Source organism: Oryx dammah, unplaced genomic scaffold, assembly GCF_014754425.2.
Source record: "Oryx dammah isolate SB20612 unplaced genomic scaffold, SCBI_Odam_1.1 HiC_scaffold_16, whole genome shotgun sequence".
Taxonomy (NCBI): Eukaryota; Metazoa; Chordata; class Mammalia; order Artiodactyla; family Bovidae; genus Oryx; species Oryx dammah.
This window is the reverse complement of record NW_024070200.1, coordinates 41,572,878-41,600,084: the sequence shown is the minus strand read 5'-3', so window position 1 is coordinate 41,600,084 and position 27,207 is coordinate 41,572,878. Positions and strand designations below refer to the sequence as shown.

The following is a 27,207-nucleotide window of genomic DNA, read 5'->3' as shown; positions in this document are numbered from 1 at the left end:
GGCTTCACACAATATTAGAATGGCCACTGGGCAGCAAATGAGCACTCCCAAATCTACAGCCTCTGCCCCCTTTGCTATTAACCACGACCAGCAGTATTAAAAAGCACATATTCTTCCATGGGCCTGAGGGGATAGGAGACCCTGGGGAAGAAGGCGTGACTGGTTGTAGCATAGCTTTCCAGGAGAGATCTCTGGCTCCTCAGGTTCCTCCCAGTGGCCAAGGGGATTCAAGTGTGGATACATTTTGCTCCTTTTTGGTCCCAGAGTCTTTTTAACCACAGAGGGACTGGAAAGGCTGATGGTGGGAATCTGGCTACAAAAAGAGGCAAGGAGGGGACTTCTCTGGTCTAGAAGTTAAGATTTCACCTTCCAGTTCGGGGGTGCAGGTTCAGTCCCTCCTCAGGGAGCTAAGATCTCACATGACTTGCAGCCAAAAAACCAAAGCATAAAACAGAAGCAATATTGTAACAAATTCAATAAAGAATTTTTTAAATGGCCCACATTTTTTTTAAAAGAAAACTTAAAAAAAGGCACTGAAAGAAAAGAATACCAAAGAGTATAGTGTAAAGTCAGACCCTATGAAGGGCTTGTCTTCCACCACAGGCCCAGGGAGACCCCCTCACCACTCAGGCTGCCGTTTTGCGGAGCTAGGACACCTAGGTGGATGGAGCCCTGCTCTCTGGAGCAGTCACTCTAGTCAGACTGAATGTGAATAAACCAGCAGATTCATCATGTAAAGAGGGAAAATTAAAGGCGTGGCTGCCACAGATGGGGTGTCTGAGGGAATGAATGAGTAAGGCTTCTGGGAAGGGCAGCCCAGGGGAGTGGACAGCCAGTGCAAAGCCTTCAGGTGGCGGGACCAGTGGGCCGGAGGAGAGGAGCACTGTGTGTTGCTGGAGAGCTGAGGGGGATGGGGTGGGGCTGGATCTTGGGGGGCAAGGGAAGCCCAGCCAAGTCCAGTCCTAGGTCACCTTTTCTGGACCTACCTCAAATTATTTGGGCTGATGTCAAGAGTTTTAAATCACCTACGTCCCCAAAGACAAAGAAACATGTTCTTTTTGATCCCATCTTTAGAAGCAGACACTGACAAAACCCCAAGATACATGTATTCGTTCTGTGTCCACAGGCTCTACTGTCTGTTCGTGGGAGCACAGTGATCATGAGTCCGTGTTACATGCACATAGCGAGTAGACAGGGAGGAAGAGGGGAGAAAAATGAAAGACCCCATTACGGGTACACATATATGGGTGAAATACCCAGAAATGCAAGATAGACTTAGCTCTAGATCTGCTGGCTTACAGGGATGCTGCTGAAAGAGTACATGGGCCACTGAAGGTGTGAGTGATGAGAACTAAGGAATTCTGTTTGAGTAAAAATGGCTTCCCTGGTGGCTCAGATGGTAAAGAATCTGCCTGCAGTGCAGGAGACCCGGGTTTGATCCTTGGGTCGGGAAGATCCCCTGGAGAAGGAAATGGCAACCCACTCCAGTATTCTTCCCTGAAAAATCCCAAGCACAGGGGAACCTGACGGGCTACAGTCCAAAGGGTAGCAAAGAGTTGGACACAACTGAGCAGACACACACACACAAAGATGATTCCATCTACTAACCCCTCCGTGTGTGTGTACTTTCCAGTCTCAGTGTGTAGAAGCCAGTGGGGTACCAACCACCTGCCAATTATCTCCAGAGGATGGGAGGGAGCAGGGGCTTACACTGCTTCCTCCGAATGTGGGGTGAGGGAGGATGGGCAGCAGGGGGCTTGTGGGTGCTGACAGACTCTAAGATGTTCAGGGGAGCAGGCGGCCCCAGTGACTGCAACACTGGTTCTGTTTGCCTATGTGTTCTCCTAGCCTGCCAGGGGAACATACTGTCATACTTGACAGTATGAAATACATGTCACAGCACCATGTAAAATTAGAAGACACTGAAGCACTGCACTGTTCAAGCCAGGGGTTCTTCCAAACCCATGGAAGAATGTGAAATCCAGTCTAATCCAGTGAGATGCAACTCAATCCCCCTCCGCTTCCCCCCTGCCCAAATCCCAACTCTCAGTCTTCTGGACCATCTTTCTTTTTACTGTTGAATCGAAAACCTTCATAACAGGTCAAAGCTGACTGCAGTAAAGTTATGTGCATGTATGTGTGCTTGGTCACTCAGTCGTTTCCGACTCTTTGCGACCCCATGGACTGTAGCCCACCAGGTTCCCCGTCCATAGGATTTCTCAGGCAAGAATACTGGAGTAGGTTGCTGTTTCCTACTCTAGGGGATCTTCCCGACCCAGGGATAGAACTCAGATTTCCTGCATTGCAGGCAGATTCTTTACCGTCTGAGCCACCTGTCCTTCAGGCCTTGCTCAGTGCCTCCTTCCCTGGGGCCAACATAGAATTGGAGCCCCTTCCCTGAGGCTCTGCCCCTCCTGCTGCTGTCATGCTTTCATTAGCTGGCACCTTATCCAGGTGACCCTGCTGGATGTCTGCCCCTGATGGCAGTGTTGTTTTCTGATTTGCCATCACTGGTTCCCGAGCTCCAAGAGGTCCCAGCAGCATGAAGCAGGGCTAAGATGTGCTTTCTGGGGAAGGATGCCATGCACCTCGCTTTACTAAAACACCACAGTGGGTTTGCAGAGAACAAAGAATCATGACATACTTGCACCAACAACTTCCTAGCTCATCATAATGGGGTTTTGTTTGCCTTTCAGCCAGTGTTCTAAAAATTAAACCTGTGACATGGTACAAATTGTTGTTGTTTTTAATGGCATAAAACATATAGAAAGTAAGAAATTTTCTAGAAAGTCCCATGCAAAACCAGCTCATCTTACTGATGAGGAAACCAAGGCCCAGAGAGGTTAAGTGGCTTCCCTGTAGCCACATAGCAGAACTAGGATTTGCACTGAGGCCTCCCCAGCTCCAGGCTCTTTTCTAGCATTCTAGGCTGCTCTAGAGCTGAAGGTCAAGCGTGCCAGCGAGGCCCACGGTTATACCATGTGATACCTACTGCTCAGGGTCACGTGCGCCTTTTCCAGACACTTACTTGCATTCAAAAGAGGAAATGTGTCCCAAGACACAGAGGGGCTGATGTGGGGAAAAGTATGACTTTTCTTAGCAGCTGAAAATCTCTTGGGGAGGAAATTCTGAAAGGGGCCAGGGGAGAGGGGCCTTGGTTCCAGGAGGTTGGGGATCACCTGAGCTGCCTTCTAGGGATAGGGGTTCTGATGAAGGGCTTGGTTTGTGGCTTGATCTGCTGTGTGCAGTGAAGCACAGGCCAAAGTGTAAGGGGAGGTCAGAGGTCACAGGGCTACCATTGCGTCCCCAGCCTTCCCCTTGAACTGCTCCAAAATTGGTGACATGAAAAGGGTTGTGGTGGGGTGCTCTGAGTTAAATGGAAGTTTCTTTCATGCAAGACTTATCAGAACCTTTAATATGGCGGTGTGCACTGTGAATCTCTAACAAGGGACTCCTTGATCCCTCTGGGTGGGGGGCTGCTGTCTCCAGGCTGTTCTTGATGTTAGGCTTCACAGGGTCCTCCTGAGGGTCCTGAAGCAACAGGACATCTTGGTTGCCTACAGCCCCTCCCAATCCGTCAGAGATTTTGACTCAACCTTGTGATGGCTTTCCTTCGTTCTCAGGCCAACTCAACAAAGCAAGCAAATGTTTCCCCTCCAGCCTGGCCAAACTCCTCCTGGAATGTACGGGGGTGCCTTCCTTGGAATGACTTCCAAGGGTCTCTTGTTTGGCATCCCCTTTACACTGGGGTGGGGGTTGGCCTGCCAGGGTCATACCTCCCCCTGAGTATTTGCCCAAAGCAAGGGCGGCAGGCTGGTTGGACAACACAACAGTTGTGGTGGGCTCTGGCCAAGTCTCAGCCCAGGGGTGCCCCTCAGCCCAGCCTGGACCCAACATCAGCCCTGGGGGCCCGTGAGTTATTGGGCAATGTTAGATCTGCTCGCCCCTCCCATACTCCCCCTCCAACTTCCTCAAACACAGACCCTGCAGCCCAACCCACGCCCTTTGGCTCCTGTCACCCTGGCAGCTTCTTTCCCGGGCCCTTTCTCCGATACTGTGGAGAGGAGGAGAGGCAGGGGGAAGAGGGGGCAATATCCTTTGAGCAAATGACTCCAAGCCCATTCCCTGCTCTCTCCTGCCCCCAGGGTTGGATGGCATCACCAACTCAATGGACATGAATTTGGGCAAACTCTGGGAAGCCTGGTATGCTGCAGTCCATGGTGTTGTCAAGTTAGACACTACTTAGCGACTGAATAACAACTCCCCGACCCTGGCCTCTCAGAGTGGAAGAACCAGGCCTTGACCTTTCTGCCCCTGGGCTAAACGTGGGGGCTACCGAACAGTCAGGTGTCCAAGTAAACCAGAAACTAGGACCTGAAGGCAAGTGGGAGACCCCACAGGCCCCAGAGAGGGGCTGAACCCACCGTCCCTGGGAACACCTGTTGTCACATAGGTGAAGGGTGACTGGACTGTCCACAGGCTGGGGGCCCCTGTGGCACCTTCTCCCAAACTCAAGGGCTCTTTCCACATCACCCAGGCCCTTCTCCCATGGGTGGCTGCCTGGGGAACTCTGCTCAGGTTTGAACATGGAGTCTGGGGCATGTTCCTGGGCCTGGGGATCCCCAAAGCTCCATATTCACACAAAAGGGAACTCCCCTGCCCAGTTCAGATGCTAGAGAATCAAGTACCACAGTGCCTGGGGAAAGACAGGGCCCAGATTGAGTCTCCCCTGGCTCAGCTCTGCTCTGAGAATCTTCCTCAGCCTCAAAGGGAACCACAGCCCCTGCTCCCTGGGGTAGTGGCAGGGATTAAAGGAGTCGTGTAGTCTCCTGGACCCTTGTATTCATAGTGTGCCCTGAGCACGGGGCTGTAGACTGTAAGGGCTGCCATGAGGGCCACGCCAGTGCAGCAATTTGAAGAAATCAATGGATGTCTGTTCCAGTTAATAATTTTTTAAAACCTTAAGGCTTGAATTTTGTATCTCTTTAAAAAATTTCATCATTTAATAATTCATTTGTATTGCATTCTATGAAAGTATCAGTCTATAATGGGTTGAAGATGTAACAACAATTGGCTATTCACAACAGTCAGATTTCACGTTTTGTCCCACAGATGTTGGGGCAACCATGGAAAGACAGGTCATGGTAGGAGTCTGTTACCTCTATGGCCTTCGTGACAGAGGAGTAGGGAGCTAGGCCCCTCCTGCTTGGGGATGGGGATGGTTTGGATTTACATATGGAATTCTGCTAGAGGAGGAAATGGCAACCAATGGCAACCCACTCCAGTATTCTTGCCTGGAGAATCCCATGGACCGAGGAGCCTGGTGGGCTACAGTCCATGGGGTTGCAAAGAGTCGAACACAACTGAGCAACTGAAGACACATGCACTTGAAATTCTGTAAGTGGATTCCAAATGCAGGCTATGTGGGTATGCATGACACCCTAGGTTCTAGCAATGCCCTCCAAGAAGTAGGGGAGGCAGAACCCCGTGGGGCCCTGGATCTGGTCATAGTGCCAAAGGCCTGCTACCACTGCTGCAAGAGGAGGGGCAGTGGGACTGCAGGAGGTGAGACTGGTGGCGGTGACCCCAGCCTGCATGCTGACCTCGAGAAGGAGGCTCAGACAATCCTGGGGGCGGCTTTATAGGAGTCTTTTCTCAGCCCGCTTTGTAATGTGCTTTGCCCTCACTCACAATTCATCCTCCATGTGCACAGCTGGGGCAACCCCAGGTCAGGACACCCTGTGAGGCAGTGAAACCCTCACTGCCTCTGTGGCTTACTTTAAAGGTATTAGCACATTTTTTGGTTCCCTTTTGCCTGGAATGTTCTCTCAACTCTTTGAATAGCTGAATCCTTCTGAAACCGAAGGCATGAGTATAAATGCCAGCTATTTAGACACTATCTGTAAATTGGATGGCCACCTACCCAAACCTATCTTTCTCTATCCTACCCCTGTTTACTTCCTACCACATTCTGTTATACTTCATCTCTTCCACTGAAATATCAGCTTCACAAAATCTAAGTCTTTGTCTATTCACAAGGCCTCACACAGTGTCTGGCATGGACTGAGCTTCCGTGAACATTTGAATGAATTAATGAAATAAAATCCTATGTTGTGACATTCGGAGAAGGCAATGGCACCCCACTCCAGTACTCTTGCCTGGAAAATCCCATGGATGGGGAAGCCTGATGGGCTGCCGCCTATGGGGTCTCACAGAGTCAGACACGACTGAAGCGACTTAGCAGCAGCAGCAGCAGCAGTAGCAGTTGTGACATTAAAAAGCAAAGTATCAGCACATTTTTAAAAAAATCATGAAAACATGGCTCTGATTTCAATATCAGAGACACAGCTAACACAACAGATAAGCACAGACCCACAGTCCTGCCGTTACAGGTGTTTCGAATTTCCATATGTGCTTCGTATTTTTTTATTCTCTTTAAAAAGAGGGAAGGAGGGGGCGAGAGAGCACACTACAGATACAGCTAACCACCTCCACACTAAAGAAATATGTGTATTTATGTGGAATTTTCCTGTGTTCTAGAATTTCAATAAAGAGTGCGCTTTCAGGGTTTTCTTTTTCATTCAGTGCATCCATCTTGAGATAACTGGCTTGGTTATTCAAGTGCTGTAGAGTATTCCATTGTGTGAATAAACAGAAGCTGATCCTTACCCTCCTAGAGGGACTGCTTGGTTCTTTTTGATTTTCCGCAGCACACAATGCTGACACGAGCATTGAGTACATGGACTACAGTTTTCCAAGGCTGACTCTAAGATATAATCACTGGGCCAGACTATTATTTAGTTGTGTTTAAGACCTTGGCTGTGGACTCTAAATGTCCTCTGCATCTTTTAGCTAAATAAAATGTAGACGGAGACAAAAGTACAGACAAGGAGTCGCACACAGACATATTTTCTATCTCCCTTGTGAACACTCGAGGCTTTTTCTGGAAGACAGACCGTTCTGCCAGGCAGCTGAAGATGGAGCTCCAGGGGCCCCAAAGTCCACTGAGTTTGGTTCATCGCCCAGGACTGCGTGCCGGCCATCCCTGTCTGTCCAAGACCATAGGAAGAGCCTTAGAGGTGAGAAGAGCTGGCCAGACAAGCACTAAAGGCCAAATTTGCCTTTGGCAATGGAAGGTCCGGACGAGAGGGCCCCAGGGAGGTTGTGCGTGCCTTGTGTTAGTCTTTTTCCCTTTGGGACACCTGGTGTGTTTCAGTGAACACCAGGCAGAAGAATGTGGGTTTGGGTTAGGAAATAGGGACCTGGCCCTGAGCTAGTGGTGTCAAAGGAGGGCCAAGTATGTAAAAAAATAGAATGGGCACAGTCCACTATCTGCCTGTGTGATTTGGGGGGTGTTTCCTAGCACCGCTTTAAAGAGTGGCTTCCTTAAAACCAGAGGTATTGTCGTTCATTCTTCTATCAGCAAGAGCACTTCTCAGTTCCAGGGCTGAGGGCTGTAAATAGGGCAAACGATGACATTAAGACTTTTTACCTTATGCAGCTTTTCTATGAGTTTGGCACTGTCTGCTCAGAAATGAGAAATGGGGCTGAGACCTTTGCTCTTGGAATTGTCACCGATGGCATGTTTCCTACAGCGAAGGTTGTGAGTGTGTCTATATTAGTGAGGTGTTTTTCCATCTTGAACAAAAGTTGAGCACTTCCCCCTCTTCCCCTCTTGCCAAATTCCCTGAGTCCAGACCCCATCTATCACCATTTGGGACTTCCCCTGCTCCCATTCCCTCTCCAGCATCAGGCACAGGTCAAGAGGAGACACCATGTTCAAGAACAACAAAAGCCTGTTCCTTTTCAGAGTTTATCAGTGAGAACAGAGTGGACGCTTGGTTTGGGAAGAAGGGGTCACGTGGTCCCAGGCTGCACATGGGTCTCATTCCTGCCAAATGCTGTGGTGGGTTTTTGGATGTTGATTTTGCACAAGACATGGGTACGTACTGTCCCCACAAAGAACACTTACTCATACATGCATAAAAGCAGAGAGATGCCCCCACAGAGCCCCCAAAGGACGGATCTTTTCTATTTCTGAGACAGGTGAATTTTAACTCTTTATTTAGAAGAGAAAGCCTTTCATTTGTTCCATCTGAATCTTCAGGCTCATGGGACGTGAGAGACTGGTCCATACCTGCACACCCAGTTTGCAGCTGGGAGCCTGAAGCCTGGGGAGCCCCAAGATGACCCCTCTGCTTCCAGCCCAGGGGAAAGGCCTTTCCTGGCTCAAGTCCCAGGCCCTGGAGTTCACCTGCATGTGGGTGCTAGTGAGGGCTCGTGGGAGAGGGGTGTCCTCGCTGCCCACACAGGGCAGGCCCCTGTTTGTGCACTGTGGCACCTCTGCGGCTTCCCCTACTCCCTTCCCTCAGTGGGCATCCCCAGGGAAAACAGAGATTTCCCCCTCCCTGAGCCTCTGGGGTGAGATGTCCAGAGGCCCCCAGAGTGGCCCAGGCTGGGTTCCTGGCTGGATCTCACCACCCTCTGAATGGTAAGGGTTAAGTGCTGGCCTGTCCAGGTCCCCTGAGTTCAGAGAATCATTTAAGGCCCTGGGTGCTCAGGCCCCTAGTCCAGTCACCTGGGAAAAGCACAGGTAGGGTTCAAGTCAGCACACCTCTTTGCAAGGCGCTGTACGTGGCCCAGGGGCAGGGGCATCACAACCTCTTTCCATCAGTCTGCTTTGAGTCCCAGGAGCCCCCTGGCCCTCCCGGGGCCCTCTGAGGCATCTCTGATCTTCACTGAGGGTTCCCCAAAGTCCTCACAGATATCCTGCAGACATGTGATGAGGAACAAAGGTGAACTTTGAGGCAAGACCTCGAGAGCCAAGGGGGTGACATCACAGTGGAGGAATGGGATGTGGGACTCACCGTCTGCACGGCTCACACCCCTAGTCGCCTCCTCAAGAGCCGTGGGGGTATGTGCATGGGGGGGGGCAGCTGGGAGGGGTGGGCGTCAGATATACTGCCGTGAAGGGTGAGGAGCAGTCCTGACACAGGAGCGCTAGTCTCGGATGCCCACCTCCACCACCCAGGCACTGTGAAAGAGGGCAGCGGGAGACCAGCATCCCCTCCCCGCAGGCCCTCTGCCCACCTGCTCACCTTCTGTGACCCTGACGTGGAGCTCTTGAGTGAACCCCTCTTGAAGGAGCTGCTCATCTTCCTCACAGAGCCCATGAGCCTGCTTCTCGTGTCCTGGGATGGGTGGAGGCACAGTCCCTGTGGGGGCCTCCGAAGGGCTGGTCAAAGGGGTCCAGAGCCTGGTCAGCCCAGGAGGAGCAGGTGCAGGTTCCAGCTGCCCTTTTTCCAGACTCCCGCCTTGGGGCTCCGGGGCGCTTCTATAACATCTGTAATCAGGCTTAATCCCTCCATCCCCCCAAGGTTTAGAGGGGGCAGATTTAGCAAATGGCGATTGAAAGTAAATCCACTTTGAGAAAGTGGTGGCTGCAAAGGGTGGTCACACGGGAGGGATTTGGGTGTGCAGAGTGGAAAGACGCAGATGGGGGCAGACAGCCCACAGCTGCAGGGTGGGCCACCCCCACCAAGGGCGGCACCCAGATTCCCCAGTCTGGAAGTAAGACCAGCACCAAGGCCTGGCCCCTTGGGTCATGGCTCCTTCCCCCAGCCTAAGGCACGCTCTCTCTCCGCTGTTAACCTGCCGTCATGCCCTGTTACAGACATCCTTGTTGATGGTCTATCCAGTCTGGGTTGGGGCTCAGAGTGTTCTGTGAGTGCCTCTCTGTCATGGCTATTTCAGGGGTGCTGGTCTGGCCCCCCACAGAAGGGCTCAGTTTCTTAAGGGAGGTGGGGCTGTAGGTTCTGGCCCAGGGCTCCAGGTGGGCATGTGGTGGGTGTTCCCCATGGGGTGCTCTGTGTCAGCATCGTCACCCACCTGGCTCTCCCTTCTGTGGGCACAGGTGTCATCACTCCCTACAGACGTGGATAGTCTGTCCTCTTGAACCCAGAGACTGAGCCTCAGAGGACAGTGACGTATTCCCAGGGTCATAGGTGAATTTTTTAAGGACAGACAGGCTTTAGCTCAATAAATAAATGGTAGCTGCTGGAGCCTGCACAGCACTCTAAGCTGGACTCTCTGCTTTGGCATTTCCTTTTCCTATTAACCTCAACATGTGTGTCTTAGTCACTCAGTCGTGTCCCATCCTTTGCTACCCCATGGACTATAGCCTGCCAGGCTCCTCTGTCCATTGGATTCTCCAGGCAAGACTACTGAAATGGGTAGCCATTCCCTTCTCCAGGGGATCTTCCTGACCCATGGATCAAACCTGTACAGGCAGATTCTTTACCATCTGAGCCACCAGGGAAGCCCTAACCTTGTTAACCTTTAGTGAATTGTGAACTGCTGCAATCACTGCTGAAATCTGAGACTCACTCATCCTGACCCTTCTCTGGCTTCCCCTTGAGAAGGAATCCTGGAGCAGGACCACCCCAAATACCAGAGGATAGAAGGGAGATAAGGAGGGGGGCTGCAGGAAAAAAGGGGATGGGTAGAGAGAATGAGGAACAGGCCAGTGTGTTGAGTCAGACTCCTAGGGTGCCACACACTCCTTCTTGCCCCAGGAGGTTGCTTGACCTCGGAGACAGGACCTCTTCCTCTTAGGGGGCTTAGGAGCTTGGAGAGGCCCAACTCTGCCATCTCTTCAACACACTCCCCACTCTCTCAGTGTGGACAAAACTCCCAAGAAAGGGATGGTCTAAGCCGTACAGGAATGTGGGAGAAGGCTCCAGGCCAAGGGAGCAGTCGGGAAGAGGGGGTGGAGGGGGGAAGGGGGTGTATGTGGGAGGATGTCTGGAAAGAGGAAGAGCCAGGAAGCACAGGTTGCTGGAAGTGGGGTCAATGTGCAGTGGGGATCATGGAGGCCCTGCAAGCCGTCCTAAGGAGCTATAGGGTTCGCTGAGCCATGTGGCCTGATTTGCAGTTGTAAAGGACCCCTGTGGTCCCTGGGAGGGCTAGCTGGAGGGTCCAGGGCAGAAGGGGAGCCCAATCATTGAGAAGGCAGGAGCAGGGTGGTGAGTGGTGGTCTGACCCTGAAGATACAGTGACAGCAGAGCTGAGGGGCTGTGTGAAGGACCAGGCCTGGGGATGACAGGGCGGGGAAGGGGTAGAGAAAGGAAGTGCGCAGCAGGCTCAGGACCACAGCTTTTGGAAGGATGGAGTTGCCCTGGGTGACACAGAGAAGCCTGTGGGTGAAATGGTTTCGGAAAGACAATCCAGGACTTGGTGTTGCTAAGCCCTAGCCCTTTTTTTTCCTTCAGCTGTGCCTTGCATCATGTGGGATCTTAGTTCTCTGACCAGGAATCAAATCCAGACCCCCTGCATTGGAAGCACAGAGTCTTAACCACTGGACCTACCAAGGAAGTCCTCCAATAGCATTTTCAGTCCTAATTCTCCCTAGTCTTGCAGAAGCATTGGGTGCCGCATCCCTTTATTGCCCAAGAGATCTGCCTCGTGCATGCATGCTAAGTCGCTCAGTCATGTCCAACTCTTTGCAACCCCATGGGCTGCAGCCCACCAGACTCCTCTGTCCATGGGATTCTCCAGGCAAGAATACTGGAGTAGATTGCCATTCATTTCTCCAGGGGATCTTCCCAACCCAAGGATCGAACCCACATCCCTTATGTCTCCAGCATTGGCAGGTGGGTTCTTTGCCACTAGCACCAAGTGGGAAGCCCCAGTGAGAAAAAAAATCCCCATCAAATTGCTAAAGAAATAACAAAACACCCGTCAATAAACCTCGCAACAAGTTTGTAAGTTCAATGTGAGGAAACGATAGAATTTTACTGACGAACATGAAAGGAGATCTTGATGAAATGTATATTCTCATTTATTGCTGCAGTACTTTTTGGAAGTCAAACTAGCTATACTATTCAAATAAATAAATAAAGTACATTTAATATATTATTTTTAAAGTACACTTACTTGTTGACTAGTAACTCCTCTATGGGCTCTATCTCACAGAAACTGAAGCTCTATGTAATGTAAAGATATATATATATATATATATATATATCTTTTTTTTGCAGCTTCATTCTGACTCTTAGCTAAGAATAATCGGTTTCCATTCAAGCGAGGTACAAGGGTATGATTCTGGTAACACCAGCATCTGTGTATCTTTTCTACATGTATATGTATGGGCTTCCCTGGTGGCTCAGACAGTAAAGAATCTGCCTGCAATGCAGGAGACCCTTGTTCAATCCCTGCGTCGGGAGGGCTTGGCAACCCACTCCAGTATTCTTGCCTGGAGAACTCCATGGACAGAGGAGCCTGGAGGCCTACAGTCCATGGGGTCGCAAAGAGTCAGACACAACTGAGCAAATAACGCTTTCTTATATACATATATATGTACACATATGTATACATATGTATATATCTGTATACGTATTAAATACACATATATGTGTATATAAGGGGCTTCCCTGTTGGCTCAGAGGTTAAAGCATCTGCCTGCAATGCAGGAGACCTGGGTTCAGTCCCTGAGTCGGGAAGATCCCTTGGGGAAGGAAACGGCAACCCAATCCAGTATTCTTGCCTGGAGAATCCCATGGAGTGAGGAGCCTGGTAGGCTACAGTCCATGGGGTTGCAAAGAGTTGGACATGACTGAGCTACTTCACTTTCACTTTCATGTGTATATAAATAAATAAATATATATATATATATAAAGATGTTAACTATAGCATTTTTGGTAGTAGCAAAAAAATTGGAAACAAAATCAGTGTCATTCAAAGGAGAAATAAGTAAATCATGGTACAATATGCATACCATCACTAAAATAACCTTTGTATGGGCTTTTCTGGTTGTTGTCAGGGCAACTGTCAACCATCTTGGGCTGGTGGGTGTGTCCTTTAGGGAATGTGTCACAGTGAGCCTATGATGAGGTTCAAGCTCTACTGCAGGTTGCCATCTTGGACCTAGTTGGTTCCAACCAGCTTTTATTTTTGTTTTTGGGGGGTTTTTGCAGCTTCATTCTGACTCTTAGCTAAGAGTAATTAGTTTCAATTCGAGGGAGGGGCAGGGGTATGATTCTGGTAACACCAGCATCTGTGTATCTTTCCTATAAAGTAATTCTTGCAGAGAGAAGCCCTCTAGCCTCTGACTTGGGTGGATGAGCTTGACCCCTAAGCTTCCCTGAGCCATGGGAGGAGAGGTCCCGAGTACTTCACATCCCTTGTGTCCTGGGTCCAGAATGGATCTTGTACCCTGGGCTGTGCCTGGGGTTCCCACATCCATGGGGCTCATGGTTTCAGCCTCTCCAGACAGCAACTTCATCTCCTGCTGAAACCATGCAACCCAAATTGGTCTCGTAACTGAGATCACACATCTGGCCTCAAGACATAATGGAACTCAGGTCCTTGATGTCTCTGCAGAATTCAATGAGATACACAGTGGTAGGTAAGAAGTGCATTTATTTAGAGAGAAACACACTCCACAGAAAGAGTGTGGGCCATCTCTGAAGAGGAGAACAGCCCTTGGGTACTGGGTTGTCAGTTTTTATAGGAGTGGTTAATTTCACAGGCTAATGAATGGGAGGACTATTCCAGCTATTTGGAGGAAGGGGTGGGGATTTCCTGAAATTGGTCCACTGCCCATTTTTTTACCTTAATGGTTGGCCTTGGGAATGTCACAGCATCTGTGCGTGTATCATTTAGCTAATGTGTTACAGTAAGCATATACTGAGGCTTAAGGTCTAGTAGAGTTGACCCATTTGCCATCTTTGACCTTGTTCTTGTTCAGTCCCTTAGGACAAGTCCAACTCTTTGTGACCCCAGGACTATAGCAGCACACCAAGTTTCCCTATCCTTCACTCTCTCCTGGAGTTTGCTCAAACTCATATCCATTGAGTTGGTGATGTTTGTTTCTAACAGTTTATGTTGTGTCCTTGGGCTATGTCATTGTTTTAAAGGTTGTACCCTGTCCCCCTTCCCTCCTGTTTTACTATCAGGAGAGGGATGGGAAGTCACTTGAGGGGTGAAGGAGACAACCTGGAGATTCAGTTGCTTCTTAGGCTGACTTGCAACTGCTGCTGATTTCATATTTTTCCCAAAGGATCTCAGATGCCCCCCAATACTGACATTCCCGGGGTCATTGGGGGGCAAATCAGCCTGTATGTTTCCAACTGAAGGCAGCTAGGTTTCAGCTTCCCCAGCCCTGCTGAATCAAGGTCAGCGGTCAACCCAGCTGTTTCCCTGCTTCCCAAATGTCCTGGGCATTTCTCAAGGGCTGTCCAATATTCTGCTGAGCTCTTTGTCATTTAGGGATAATGCCTTTGTCATCCATTTACCATCATTTTAGCTGAGTTTGGGGAGGGAACAGAGGTTAATGCAACTTTCAATTCAGCATGTTTAACCAGAGGTCCATATTAGATTAAAAGAGATTAGGGAGGTGGGGAATTGGAAAAGAGAAAGTCAGAAGGAAACACTTAAAGGATACTTAAGTTTTTTTATAATAATGAATACTGAAGAGACACCACTAATGTAAACATGTGTGTCTGTGTGTATGTGTAAAAAATGATAATGCTCATTATCTCAGATTCTTGAGATTTCAGGTGCTATTTATTTCATTTTTCAAAGATTTTTGGAGGGGAAAAAATTTACATAGGCAAAGAAATTTGTTTGGTACAGAAAGCCAATGGCTGCTTCTATGAATATTCAAAATCTGCTTCTTGGCCATCTACCTTCAAGGCACATTTGTCCACATGGACACAAAGGTCTGAGTAAGATTCTCAGAGCAGTTCTCTCAAGGTTACTTGAAATGCTGCCTTCCGGGTTTGAAGTCTTAAAACTTCCTGATGAATAAAACATAAGTCCCAACTTTTAGGTTTTGAATATTTTTTAAGTCAGCAGTGTGTTCCTTGGCTTGTCAGGACTTAGAAAGTCTTTGCTGGCTTGGGGCCAATAAAGGAAAATGTCTCCTCATGGCAGCGCCCAAAGGATGGTCAAGGCTGCGAGTTTAGCAAGACAGCTCTTCCCAGGTGGGAGCAGCCTGAGAATGGCTGGGAAACCTGCTGCTAACACAGAGCCTGGGAGAGCCCGTGTCCTTACATGTGCCGGGAGATACCTGTGCTTTCCGAGATCTCCAGACCCCAAAGAGTGGAAAGAATTAACTTCACTCTAAGCCCAAATGTTATTAATCCTATCCCATTCACCAGGCTTAAGCATCCTGCATTGGGGTGCATCCTAAATCAGGATTAAAGGCAAGAGTGCAGGGCCAGGCAAAGCTGAGACCCTAAACGGAAGCCCAGATGATCACCTGTATTGAGAGTGCAGCTCAGGACAGTGGGGTGACTTTTGTCCTCCCTGTGGCCCATCTGGCCACCCTCCTGCCCATGTGTCACAGGAAAGACAGGTGGTCCTGCCCTCTGCCAAAGCCTGGCTGCTTCTCAACAGAAGACCTGGCAGCTGTGAGCCTTTGGGAATGTTTATTTCCCACAGCAGGAAAAGCCCCTGCAGTTCCCAGTCCCTTGTAAATGGCAGAATGCTCCACCATGTAAGGCCTGAGTTCTGGCTGCTGTGATGGGGTTTTTAGGGTGACGAGTGGGGATCACAATCACCCGTAAACACAGCCTCCTTCATCCTGCTGTTTTCAACATCTATTTGTTGAGCATCTGAAATCTGCAAAGGATTGAGCACATTTGCCATTTGCTGGTTATGAGTAGAAAGCAGAGGGGAAGAACACGGTGAATTTAAAAGTGTCCCCAAAGCCAATGACAGTATAGTGTGGACAGGGCTGACGTTTATGAACAAGACAGGGAAGGACCAGCCAAGGAGTCTGGAGGGACCCCTGGGAGCAGCAGAGGTGAAGCTGCAGACAGAACTCTGTGTTGGGGTCCTTGTCCTCTGTTGGGCCCATGGGGTTACTGTGATGTATCTTTCTGTTGGGAAGGGGATGCTGCCCAAGGGGCCATTGGTGCAGAATGAGGCCCCTGGATGGCCTCAGTTACAGGCCAGGGGATGGGGCGGGTGGGGCAGGGGAGGGGTGGCCCAACATGTCAAAAGATCATCCAGGAACTAGAATAATCTGCTATGGCCGAATTTAGGGTTGTGGGAAAAGGCTGAGCAGCCTGGAGAGACATCCAGAGTTCAAGGTCTGTATGAGTTCCTTAACTGACAAATTCAACGATGATCGTCGAACTTATTTCTGGGAGGTGGAGTCGCTGGTAGAACTTTCTCTTTTATATCTTGATATGCTTTGGCCACCTTATGCGAAGAGCTGACTCATTGGAAAAGACCCTGATGCTGGGAGGGATTGGGGGCAGGAGGAGAAGGGGACGACAGAGGATGGGATGGCTGGATGGAGTCACCAACTCAATGGACATGAGTTTGAGTGAACTCCAGGAGTTGGTGATGGACAGGGAGGCCTGGCGTGCTGCGATTCATGGGGTTGCAAAGAGTCGGACGTGACTGAGTGACTGAACTGAACCGAACTGATACTTCTACATGGGCTTCCCTGGTGGCTCAGCAGTAAAGACTCTGCTTGCAGTGCAGGAGACTTGGCTTCGATCCCTGGATTGGGAAGATACCCCGGAAGAGGGCATGGCGTCCCACTTCAGTTTTCTTGCCTGGAGAATACCTTGGACAGAGGAGCCTGGTGGGCTATAGTCCATGAGTCCCAAAGAGTTGGACACAACTGAAGTGACTTAGCACACATGCTTCTAAATGTTTACAATAAATGTGTGTGTGTGTTTTCAAAGTAAAAACAACTCATAAACATGATAAACCATCAAGCATCAAGGAAGGATTTAAATTGGAAAGGACCCCTCCCCTGAGGCACCCACTATGTCCATCTGTGCGTGAATCCTTCGGGGAATGTTTGCCGCTTATGCAACCTTCTTGTTTGTAGAGCTGCCTGGATGGGATTAAGAGCTCCCAGGTGAAGCCAGCTTTCTTCACTTATCCAGATTGTTCTGATATCTTCACCCTGTCAATCAACATAATTGTGCAATTCTCTTTAATTACATGTGCAATGATATTTTTGCAATTTTCACACTTTGGTGGCCATTTTCACTGTGCTCTTTGAAAGAATGTTTAAACTACCGCACTATTGCACTCATCTCACACACTAGCAAAGTAATGCTCAAAATTCTCCAAGCTAGGCTTCAACACTTGGCTATGTGAACCACGAACTTCCAGGTGTTCAAGCTGGATTTAGAAAAGCCAGAAGACTCTGAGATCAAATTGCCAACATCTGCTGGATCATGGAACAAGCAAGAGAGTTCCAGAAAAACATCTATTTCTGCTTTATTGACTATGCCAAAGCCTTTGACTGTGTGGATCACAACAAAAGTGAAAGTGAAAGTGAAGTCACTCAGTCGTGTCCAACTCTTTGTGACCCCGTGGACTGTAGCCTACCAAGCTCCTCTGTCCATGGGATTCTTCAGGCAAGAATACTGGAGTGGGTTTCCATTTCCTTCTCCAGGGGATCTTCCTGACCCAGAGATCGAACCAGGGTTTCCCACACTGGAGGCAGACTCTTTAACCTCTGAGCCACCAGGGAAGCCCACAACAAACTGTAGAAAATTCTTAAATAAATGGGATTACCAGACCACCTGACCTGCCTTATGAGAAATCTGTATGCAGCTCAGGAAGCAACAGTTAGAACTGGACATGGAACAATAGACTGGTTCCAAATTGGGAAAGGAGTACGTCAAGGCTGTATATTGTCACCCTGCTTATTTAACTTAGATGAAGAGTACATCATGTGAAATGCTGGGCTGGAGGAAGCACAAGCTGGAATCAAGATTGCCAGGAGAAATATCAATAACCTCAGATATGCAGATGACACCACCCTTATGGCAGAAAGTGAAGAGGAACTAAAGAGCCTCTTGATGAAAGTGAAACAGGAGAATGAAGAAGTTGGCTTAAAACTGAACATTCAGAAAACTAAGATCACGGCATCTGGTCCCATCACTTCATGGCAAATAGATGGGGAAACAGTGACAGAATTTATCTTGGGAAGCTCCAAAATCATTGCAGATGATGACTGCAGCCATGAAATTAAAAGATGCTTGCTCCTTGGAAGAAAAGCTATGACCAAACTAGACAGCATATTAAAAAGCAGAGACATTACTTTGCCAACAAAGGCCCATCTAGTCAAAGCTATGGTTTTTCCAGTAGTCATGTATGGGTGTGAGAGTTGGATTATAAAGAAAGCTGAGCACCGAAGAATTGATGCTTTTAAACTGTGTTGTTGGAGAATACTCTTTTTTTTTTTTTTTGGAGAATACTCTTGAGAGTCCCTTGGGCTGCAAGGAGATCCAACGTCAATCCTAAAGGAAATCAATCCTGAATATTCATTGAAAGGACTGATGCTGAAGCTGAAGCTCCAATACTTTGCCCATCTGATGGGAAGAACTGACTCAATGGAAAAGACCCTGATGCTGGGAAAGATTAAAGGTGGGAGGAGAAGGGGATGACAAAGGATGAGTTTGTTGGATGGCATCACTGACTTGATGGACACGAATATGAGTAAGTTCCAGGAGTTGGTGATGGACAGGAAAGCCTGGCGTGCTGCAGTCCATGGAGTCGCAAAGAGTTGGACACGACTGAGCAACTAAACTGAACTGAACTTTGAAAGAGTTCAGCAGTTCACAGGGACCAACATATTCTTGCCTAAAGAGATAAGCTGTTGTTGCTGCTGTGTTGTTTTAGTCGCTAAGTCATGTCCAACTCTTTGGGACCCCATGGACTGTAGCCCACCAGGCGCCTCTGTCCATGTCATTTCCCAGGCAAGAATACTGGAGTGGGTTGCCATTTCCTTCTCCAGAGGATCTTCCTGATGAGGCCTGCCAACTTCTTTCTCAGGAGCTTGTAGTCTTGGTCCCTCTGGTGTCTGCCTGTAGTACTGCAAGTTCTCTGGAGCAGTGTCAAACTGCTGAGCTTTCTCTGTGGCCCCGGGCATCTGAGCTCTCCTAGTTCCATCACTGCTCTGAGTCAGCAAAGACAGAAACCAGTCTCTTGGGCAGCCCCCTGAAAAGCTGAAACATTGGACATATGTTCTGCTCCCTTCCTCTCAAAGGAGAAACTGGGAGCTGCACTTTCTCCTGATAGCAAGCTGTGCCTGCTTGGGGAAAGGGTTGATGTGCTTTAAATGAAATGGATTTTTCTTCCTTGTTTCAACGCAGCTATTCTTAGCTTTCACCTTCCTGGGATGTTATGACTTCCTAACTGGCTTATGGAGTTCTCTGAAACACTTTTTTGGACTATTTATTGTTGTTAATCTCTGTATTTGTGTCTTCCTATTATACCATCTTGCTATCACTTCCTGGGTTGGCACCTGTTTACATAAATAAAGTTTTATTGGAACATAGTCATGTTTCTTTATTTGCACATCATCTAAAACAGCTTCTATGCTGCAGTGGCAGAGCTGAGTACTTGTGACAAACACCCTATGGCCATGAAGCCTGATGTATTTACTGATAGGTCTTTTACAGGAGAAGTTAGCTGATCTCTGTGCTATGTAACAGAGATTAATCATCTTTTAGGGCTTCCCTGGTGGCTCAGATGGTAAAGAGTCTGCCTGCAGTGTGGGAGACCTGGGTTTGATCTCTGGTAGGGAAGATCCCCTGGAGAAGGAAATAGCAACCCACTTCAGTATTCTTGCCTGGGAAATCTCATGGACAGAGGAGCCTGGCAGGCTTATAGTCCATGGGGTCGCAAAGAGTCAGACACAACTGAGCGACTTGACTTTCATTTTCTAATCATCTTTTAAACACTTTATAAAAATATATGACAAAAGAACTGCCATATAAGAAAATCTAGCCAAAAATGTAGAAAAACAAGAACTATATAATTATGTCAGGAAGTTAATATTTTTTAATGTTATGTTATATTTCTGGATTTACAGTGTTTGGGGCATTTTTCAGCACTTGAAAGTTTCTGATTTGTTGTGATTTATTTTCTCATTCTAAATATTCACTTTTATACCTAACTTGGTTTTTGCAACATCTGATTCTTACAGGAGTCTCACAAGTCTGTAATCTTCAGACCTCACAGAATCCAGATCCACCCTGTCTAAATGGCTCTTAAGACCTAAGAGTGTACAGTTACATTTTAGAGAATAATACCTATATTGCATCAAGGAAAATTGTGTATTTCAACTGATCTTGCTTGCAAGGACTTGAGTCTTATTACTGCGCTAATGACAGCAACTGAGAGATTTAAAGTTGGTGAAATGTGAAAGCAGCTGTTCAAGTGACAATGAATGACAATAAAGCCATAGTGTGGCTGCTCAGACCCAAGCAAAAAGTCCTCAGAACTGTTACAACTACTCCTCATTTCTTGAGAACTCCGTCCCTCTGCTACTGACAAAATGACCAACCTTTGGGTTTGTAAAACATTTTTAATAACAGAGATATATTTTATGCTATAAGAGTGCACACAGTCATAAAAAACTTAACAGCAGTTACACACAAACAATACTCCATTTTATTCTGTTTTCCACTGTGGCTGCACCATATTATTTACCAGTTCTGCCCAAAAGGTCCCATTTCTCCACATTTATGTGAAAATGGGGGAACTCTGGATATCGTCCATATCAAAGATTTGTAGTCAGTTTGGTAGGCTTTCATAACAGAATTGTGGTTATATTAAAAAGCCAAAGGGCTTAGGTTTGAGGAATATATCTTTATGGTTTAGTTCAGTTCAGTTCAGTTGCTCATTCATGTCTGACTCTTTGTGACCCCATGAACTGCAGTACGCCAGGCCTCCTGTCCAACACCAACTCCCGGAGCCCACCCAAACTCATGTCCATTGAGTCGATGATGCCATCCAACCATCTCATCCTCTGTCATCCCCTTCTCCTCCTGCCCTCAATCTTTCCCAGCATCAAGGTCTCTTCAAATGAGTCATCTCTTCGCATCAGATGGCCAAAGTATTGGAGTTTCAGCTTCAGCATCAGACCCTCCAATGAACACCCAGAACTGATCTCCTTTAGGATGGATTGGTTGGATCTCCTTGCAGTCCAAGGGATTCTCAAGAGTCTTCTCCAACACCACAGTTCAAAAGCATCAATTCTTCAGCGCTCTGCTTTCTTTATAGTCCAATTCTCACATCCACACATGACCACTGGAAAAACCATAGCCTTGACTAGATGGACCTTAGTCAGCAAAGTAATGTCTCCGCTTTTGAATATTCTGTCTAGGTTGGTCATAACTTTCCTTCCAAGTAGTAAGCGTCTTTTAATTTCATGGCTGCAATCACCATCTGCAGTGATTTTGGAGCCCCCCAAAATAAAGTCAGTCACTCTTTCCACTGTTTACCCATCTGTTTGCCTCGAGGTGATGGGACCGGATGCCATGATCTTAGTTTTCTGAATGTTGAATTTTAAGCAAACTTTTCACTCTCCTCTTTCACTTTCATCAAGAGGCTTTTTAGTTCCTCTTCACTTTCTGCCATAAGGGTGGTGTCATCTGCATATCTGAGGTTATTGATATTTCTCCCGGCAATCTTGATTCCAGCTGTGCTTCCTTCAGCCCAGAGTTTCTCATGATGTACTCTGCATATAAGTTAAATAAGCAGGGTGACAATATACAGCCTTGACGTACTCCTTTTCCTATTTGGAACCAGTCTGTTTCTCCATATCCAGTTCTAACTGGTGCTTCCTGACCTGCATACAGGTTTTTCAAGAGGCAGGTCAGGTGGTCCGGTATGCCCATCTCTTTCAGAATTTTCCACAGTTTATTGTGATCCACACAGTCAAAGACTTTGGCTTAGTCAATAAAGCAGAAATAGATGTTTCTCTGGAACTCTCTTGCTTGTTCCATGATCCAGCAGATGTTGGCAATTTGATCTCTGGTTCCTCTGCCTTTTCTAAAACCAGCTTGAACATCTGGAAGTTCACGGTTCACGTATTGCTGAAGCCTGGCTTGGAGAATTTTAAGTACTACTTTACTAGAGTGTGAGTTGAGTGCAATTGTGCAGTAGTTTGAGCACTCTTTGGCATTGCCTTTCTTTGGGATTGGAATGAAAACTGACCTTTTCCAGTCCTGTGGCCACTGCTGAGTTTTCCAAATTTGCTGGCATATTGAGTGCAGCACTTTCACAGCATCATCTTTCAGGATTTGAAATAGCTCCACTGGAATTCCATCACCTCCACTAGCTTTGTTCATAGTGATGCTTCCTAAGGCCCACTTGACTTCACATTCCAGGATGTCTGGCTCTAGGTGAGTGATCACACCATCGTGATTATCTGGGTCGTGAAAATCTTTTTTGTACAGTTCTTCTCTTCCCTGGTGGCTCAGAGGTTAAAGCGTCTGCCTCCAATGCGGGAAACCCGGGTTCGATCCCTGGGTCAAGCTTGGTAGCCTACAGTCCACGGGGTCTCAAAGAGTCGGACACGACTGAGTATTCTTGCCACCTCTTCTTAATATCTTTTGCTTCTGTGAGGTCCATACCATTTTTGTCCTTTATTGAGTCCATCTTTGCATGAAATGTTCCCTTGGTATCTCTTAATTTTTTTGAAGAGATCTCTAGTCTTCCCCATTTTATTGTTTTCCTCTATTTCTTTGCATTGATCGCTGAGAAAGACTTTCTTATCTCTTCTCGCTATTCTTTAGAACTCTGCATTCAAATGGGTATATCTTTCCTTTTCTCCTTTGCTTTCTGCTTCTCTTCTTTTCACAGCTATTTGTAGGGCCTCCTCAGACAGCCATTTTGCTTTTTTTCATTTCTTTTTCTGGGGATGGTTTTGATCCCTTATTGCTGCAGTAACAGCCCCCAGTAAATTACTTCCCCTGTTTCTCCCTCCTTGTACATCTCTCTTCCCCTCGCATGTTGATTCTGGGCAGGGCTACATAAGACCTGTTTTGCCAAATGGGACTTTAGCAAACATGAAACAAGCAGCAGCCTTGGAAAGTAACTTCCCATTGAGGTTTGCCTTCTCTTGCCGTTGGAAACTCACGGAACGCTGCCACCATGACAACAAGCCCAAGCTGGCCTAACTGGAGGAGCCACATGGACAATGGAGGCATCTAGGCCAGCTGTCAGATGCAGCCATCACAGACTGTGTGGCCACAACCAAGACACCAGCTAACTACTTTTACATGAGAGAACCAGGCAGCATCAACAGAAGAACAGTCCAGTTGGTCCCAGCCAAAACTGTCAAGCCAGAGCATCTTAATGATGCTGAAGAGCCTGGCAGGCTACCATCCATGGAGTGGTGAAGAGTCAGACATGACTGAGTGACTGAACACGCATGCACAAGCTGGGGGTCGGGGGTTGAGTGGAAGCAAAGATGAAACAAGATGGGTTCTATGATAGTCACTGTTGAAGCTGGTGAGGGGGTACATGACGGCTTATTGTTTATTCACTGTTCTCTCTACAATTGGTTATCTTTGAAATGGGAAGTTTCCATAATAAAAAATCACAGGAGGACTTCCCCCATGCTCCAGTGGTTGGGAATCCTCCTTCCAGTGAAAGGGATACAGGTTCAATTTTTGGTCTGGGAAGATCCCACATGCCGAGGGGCAACTAAGCCCATGCGCTGCAACTACTGAGCCTGCATGCCCTAGAACCTGGGCTCCACAACAAGAGAAGCCAAAGCAATGAGAAGCCCAAGCACTATAACAAGAGAGAGCCCCCACTGACTAGAGAAAGTTTGTGCAGCAATGACGAGGACCCAGTGCAGCCAAGAAAACCCAGAAACAAACAAATCAACCCCCAAAAATGGAAAACAAGGAAGGGGAGGGAAGGAGAAAGAGAGGGAGGAAGGGAGATTACTCTCTTGCCTATTAACATATAATGCAATTGAGACCAGAGAAGGACAGTGATTTCTGCAACATAACACAGCCAGCTCACAGCCAAATTCATCACTGAACAGACTGCTGACTCCTCGGCCAGGCTCTTTCCATTCTTCCCATAGAGTCAGAGGCAGGAAAGTTCCATAGGAGAAGCAGTACAGGTAGGCATATTTTCTCCTTTTACTTGAGAAAAAAAAGCCTTGTGGAAGGTCCAAAACATTAGTCACACTGAGATCTTTAATGACAAAGGATCCTCATTTATGGTGTATGTTGTTTATCTAGTGTTTGAGGAAGAAATATGTCCTGCTGTTGTGTGTAACATTACATATAAGGCAGGCTGGGAATACCTCCCTCCATGACCCATTGTACCGTCTGGCACCAAAAATCTTTTCTGTTTTCAAAGATGTATCGTAACCATTGCAGGGGCAACCCACACTGTATCACACTCTCAGGACAGCAACACCAAGTTTTCAAATCCAAATACTAACATCGTCTCTTTCCCACACATACAAAATGAGCAAAGCTTTCCTTAATCATCACATGAGAAAACGAAGCACTGCAATTATGTGTCTCTCGCCCCGGGACATGTTGGGCATTTAATCAGACGTTGCTGTGTGGAGCCAGAGATGGAGCCCGGCAGTAAACAGACATGAAAGGAGGGTTACTTCATGAAGAAAAAAAAAAAAAAAGCCCCTTCCAAGTTTTATTAACCAGTGTCTGTTCCCCTGAGAATTGCAGAGCCTCAGAACTCGGCGGGAGTTGATGGGAAGGAAGATCCTCAACGGTGATAACCTGCCTGTGACCAAAGCTTCAAATAAAAACAAAACTAAACTGAATCCAAATCTGTCTCCTCACTGAGTGGGCAGGGCCCACCCTGGCTTCTCCTGAACGCTGTTTACCAAGAGATCCACAGGGCTCCACAGATGATTTGTCTGAAGGTGGTGCAGTGGTAACGAACCTGCCTGACAATGCAGCAGCCAGAGGGTCCATCCCTGGGTCTGGAAGATGCCCTGGAGAAGGGAATAGCATCCCACTCCAGGATTCTTGCCTGGAGAATCCCATGGACAGAGGAAACTGGCGGGCTATAGTCCTTGGGGTTGAAAAGAGGCTGACATGACTGAGGATGCCAGGCAGTCTTTCAAACCTGAAGCCCTGTGAGGGCAGGGGAGTGGGGGGTGGGGGGTGGGTGTGGAGTCGGGGTGGATGGACTCTGGCAGCCTCTGACTTGGGCAGGCCTCCTGCTTCCTATATGAGAAGCTCATCTTGCTGGGGTTCACAGACACCAGCCTCCCTGACAGGCCAGCGCTCAGCCTGGTCACTGACAGATGCAAATTGTGGATCCCGGGAACCAGGGCAGGAAGCAGCATTCTGGCTAGAGGGTTTGGAATGGTTCTGGGCTAAGGTGACCCACTGGTCAGGTGAACAAGGGGTAGGGCTTTCCAGGATCAGGCTTAAGTCCAGGAGGAATCCAAGGCCTAGGCTGGAGAGAGCTCAGAATGAGTGTACTAGGAGGTGGTAGAGCTGCGATGCCCACCCGAGAAGTCCCAGGGCAGTACAGGAGGCAGCGAGGCCCAGGGTGGGCTGATGCCTGGGAGCCCAGGTCACCTCCATGGTCCCATAGCTGGTCCCTGCCGCAGGGCAGAGACCTGGATCTGCAACGGGACTTCGGGATGCTGGGCTAGGGTGCGGCTGGACAGCGCTCAGCGGGGCTACAGGCAGGAGCACCGCCCGGGATAGAGGCGAGAAGGCCGCTTAGGGGCTTCCCCACAGAGCAGACCCAGGGCCCCGCACACCTGGGCAGAAGGGCTGGGGTCTGGGGGAGTCAGACAGACGCTCACAGGGGCGTGCTCCAGGGCTGGGCTCCAGCCTGCGCAGTCCGGGGGCTGACACTAGGGGGCAGCGTGGGGTAGAGGGAACCAAGTCCTGGAGGGGAGACCCTCCGACCCGCCAGATGAAGTGCGGGCGCGCTGGGCGCCGCGGCCTGGGCATCACCGAGGGAAGCAGCTTCCCGCGGGCTGGGGGGCGAGGAGGGACCAGCGGGCCCGCATCCTCGGCTACGCAAGCGGCAGCCTGCCGCTCCCGCCCCGGCAGAGGTCCCGGGTCCCCCGTCTGCACCCAAGCACAGGCGCAGCGGCTCCGCATTGACCCACATTCCCTCCAGCCGCGGAGCCGGGGGCGGGGAATCCACGCGGCCGCAGAGCAGGTGCGAGCACAGGGTGGGGCCCGAGCCCGGGGCCACCCAGCTCCCCCCCCACCACCTCGCCTCTGCTTGGGAGCAGGGCGCGGGGGTGACAGGAGATGGGGGAGGATAAAAGATAAAAGCGAAGGAGGGTCGGGAAGAGGAGAGGGAAGAGGGTTGGGAGGGACAAGAAAGGGGAGAAGCAATGGGACAGGAGCGGGGAGTGGGGAGAAGAAAGGAACCTGAAGGGAAATGAGAGGGAGGGAGTGTTGGGAAGGGAAGGAGGGGGAAGGGAGGATCGGGAGGAAGATGGAGGTCCCAGGCCGCACCCCTGCCTCTTCCTGGGGCCTAGGCTAGCCCTGCAGGGAAGTATGAAATGAATGAACGGTGTACCTGCCTTCCAGGTCTAAGGGGTGCAGGGTACAGGCTGTACCACCCCCCTCTTGCCTTGACCCCCGTCCCCCACCTGGGGTCAGCCAGCTCCTGTCTCAAACAGTGCCTACACCGCTCCTCCCACTAAGCTGGGACCCTGGACCTTCAGGAAGGCTGTGTGTTTTCTGATGAGATCACTGTCCACTCACTGACTGTGTCTACTGGGGAGACTTGAGCCCTGGGACGTGGTGGATCAAAGAGCGGGGCAGAAAGGAGAGTGGCGATGATAAATATCATGGCCTGGCTCTGTGCAGTGCCCCTTCTCCAGGGTCCACCCCCCAGCTCAGCCCCACCCACCCCCATCCCATTCCTGAGTGCCACTCAGGGACCTGGAGAGGCCTCAGGTCCCAGGGCTCTGCCTGCGTTGTCCTGCTACATCCATTTGAGTATCTGTCATCTGTATACTTACTTGCCTACCTATAGGAGTTAGTACTTTTTAGAGGACATTGAAAGGATTTATCCATAGACCATAGACCAACAGACACCATATTTGTTAGGGGAAGCACACTGACTGAAACTGCCCACCCTGGTCAGGCCCTTTAGTAACCATTCGCATGAGTTGTTTTATGACAGGAGATCCTGGTAAGGAATACGGAACTAATAAGCCACCACCAACCAGAAGAGTTTAGGAAAGGTCAAAAGGAGACACTGGGTGTCTGTCACTTCCCAGAATCCCTCTTGCTAGCATCCATCTTGGCTGAGCGATGCGTGCACCACCAGGAAAGACTCTGAATTAGAATGATTGGCCAAAGACCACCCGGAAACTAATCCCACCACCATAAAACCCAAGACTGTGAGCCATATGGCAGAGCAGTTCTCCTAGGTTCCCTTACCCTACTGCTCTCCACC

The 27,207-nt window shown here is 48.9% G+C and overlaps 1 protein-coding gene across 1 annotated transcript in view; it reads right to left on the bottom strand.

The window, feature by feature from the left end:
* The window catches only part of TRPM1 (transient receptor potential cation channel subfamily M member 1), a 120,903-nt gene extending 95,014 nt beyond the window's left edge, over nt 1–25,889 (bottom strand). Inside the window, exons 1-2 of the mRNA XM_040257108.1 lie at nt 25,740–25,889; nt 25,586–25,636 (exon numbers count right to left, since the gene is read on the bottom strand). Of these exons, the coding sequence (XP_040113042.1) occupies nt 25,586–25,636; nt 25,740–25,889 (201 nt within the window). The remainder of the gene's footprint in view (nt 1–25,585; nt 25,637–25,739) is intronic.
* Nucleotides 25,890–27,207: the final 1,318 nt, after the last annotated feature.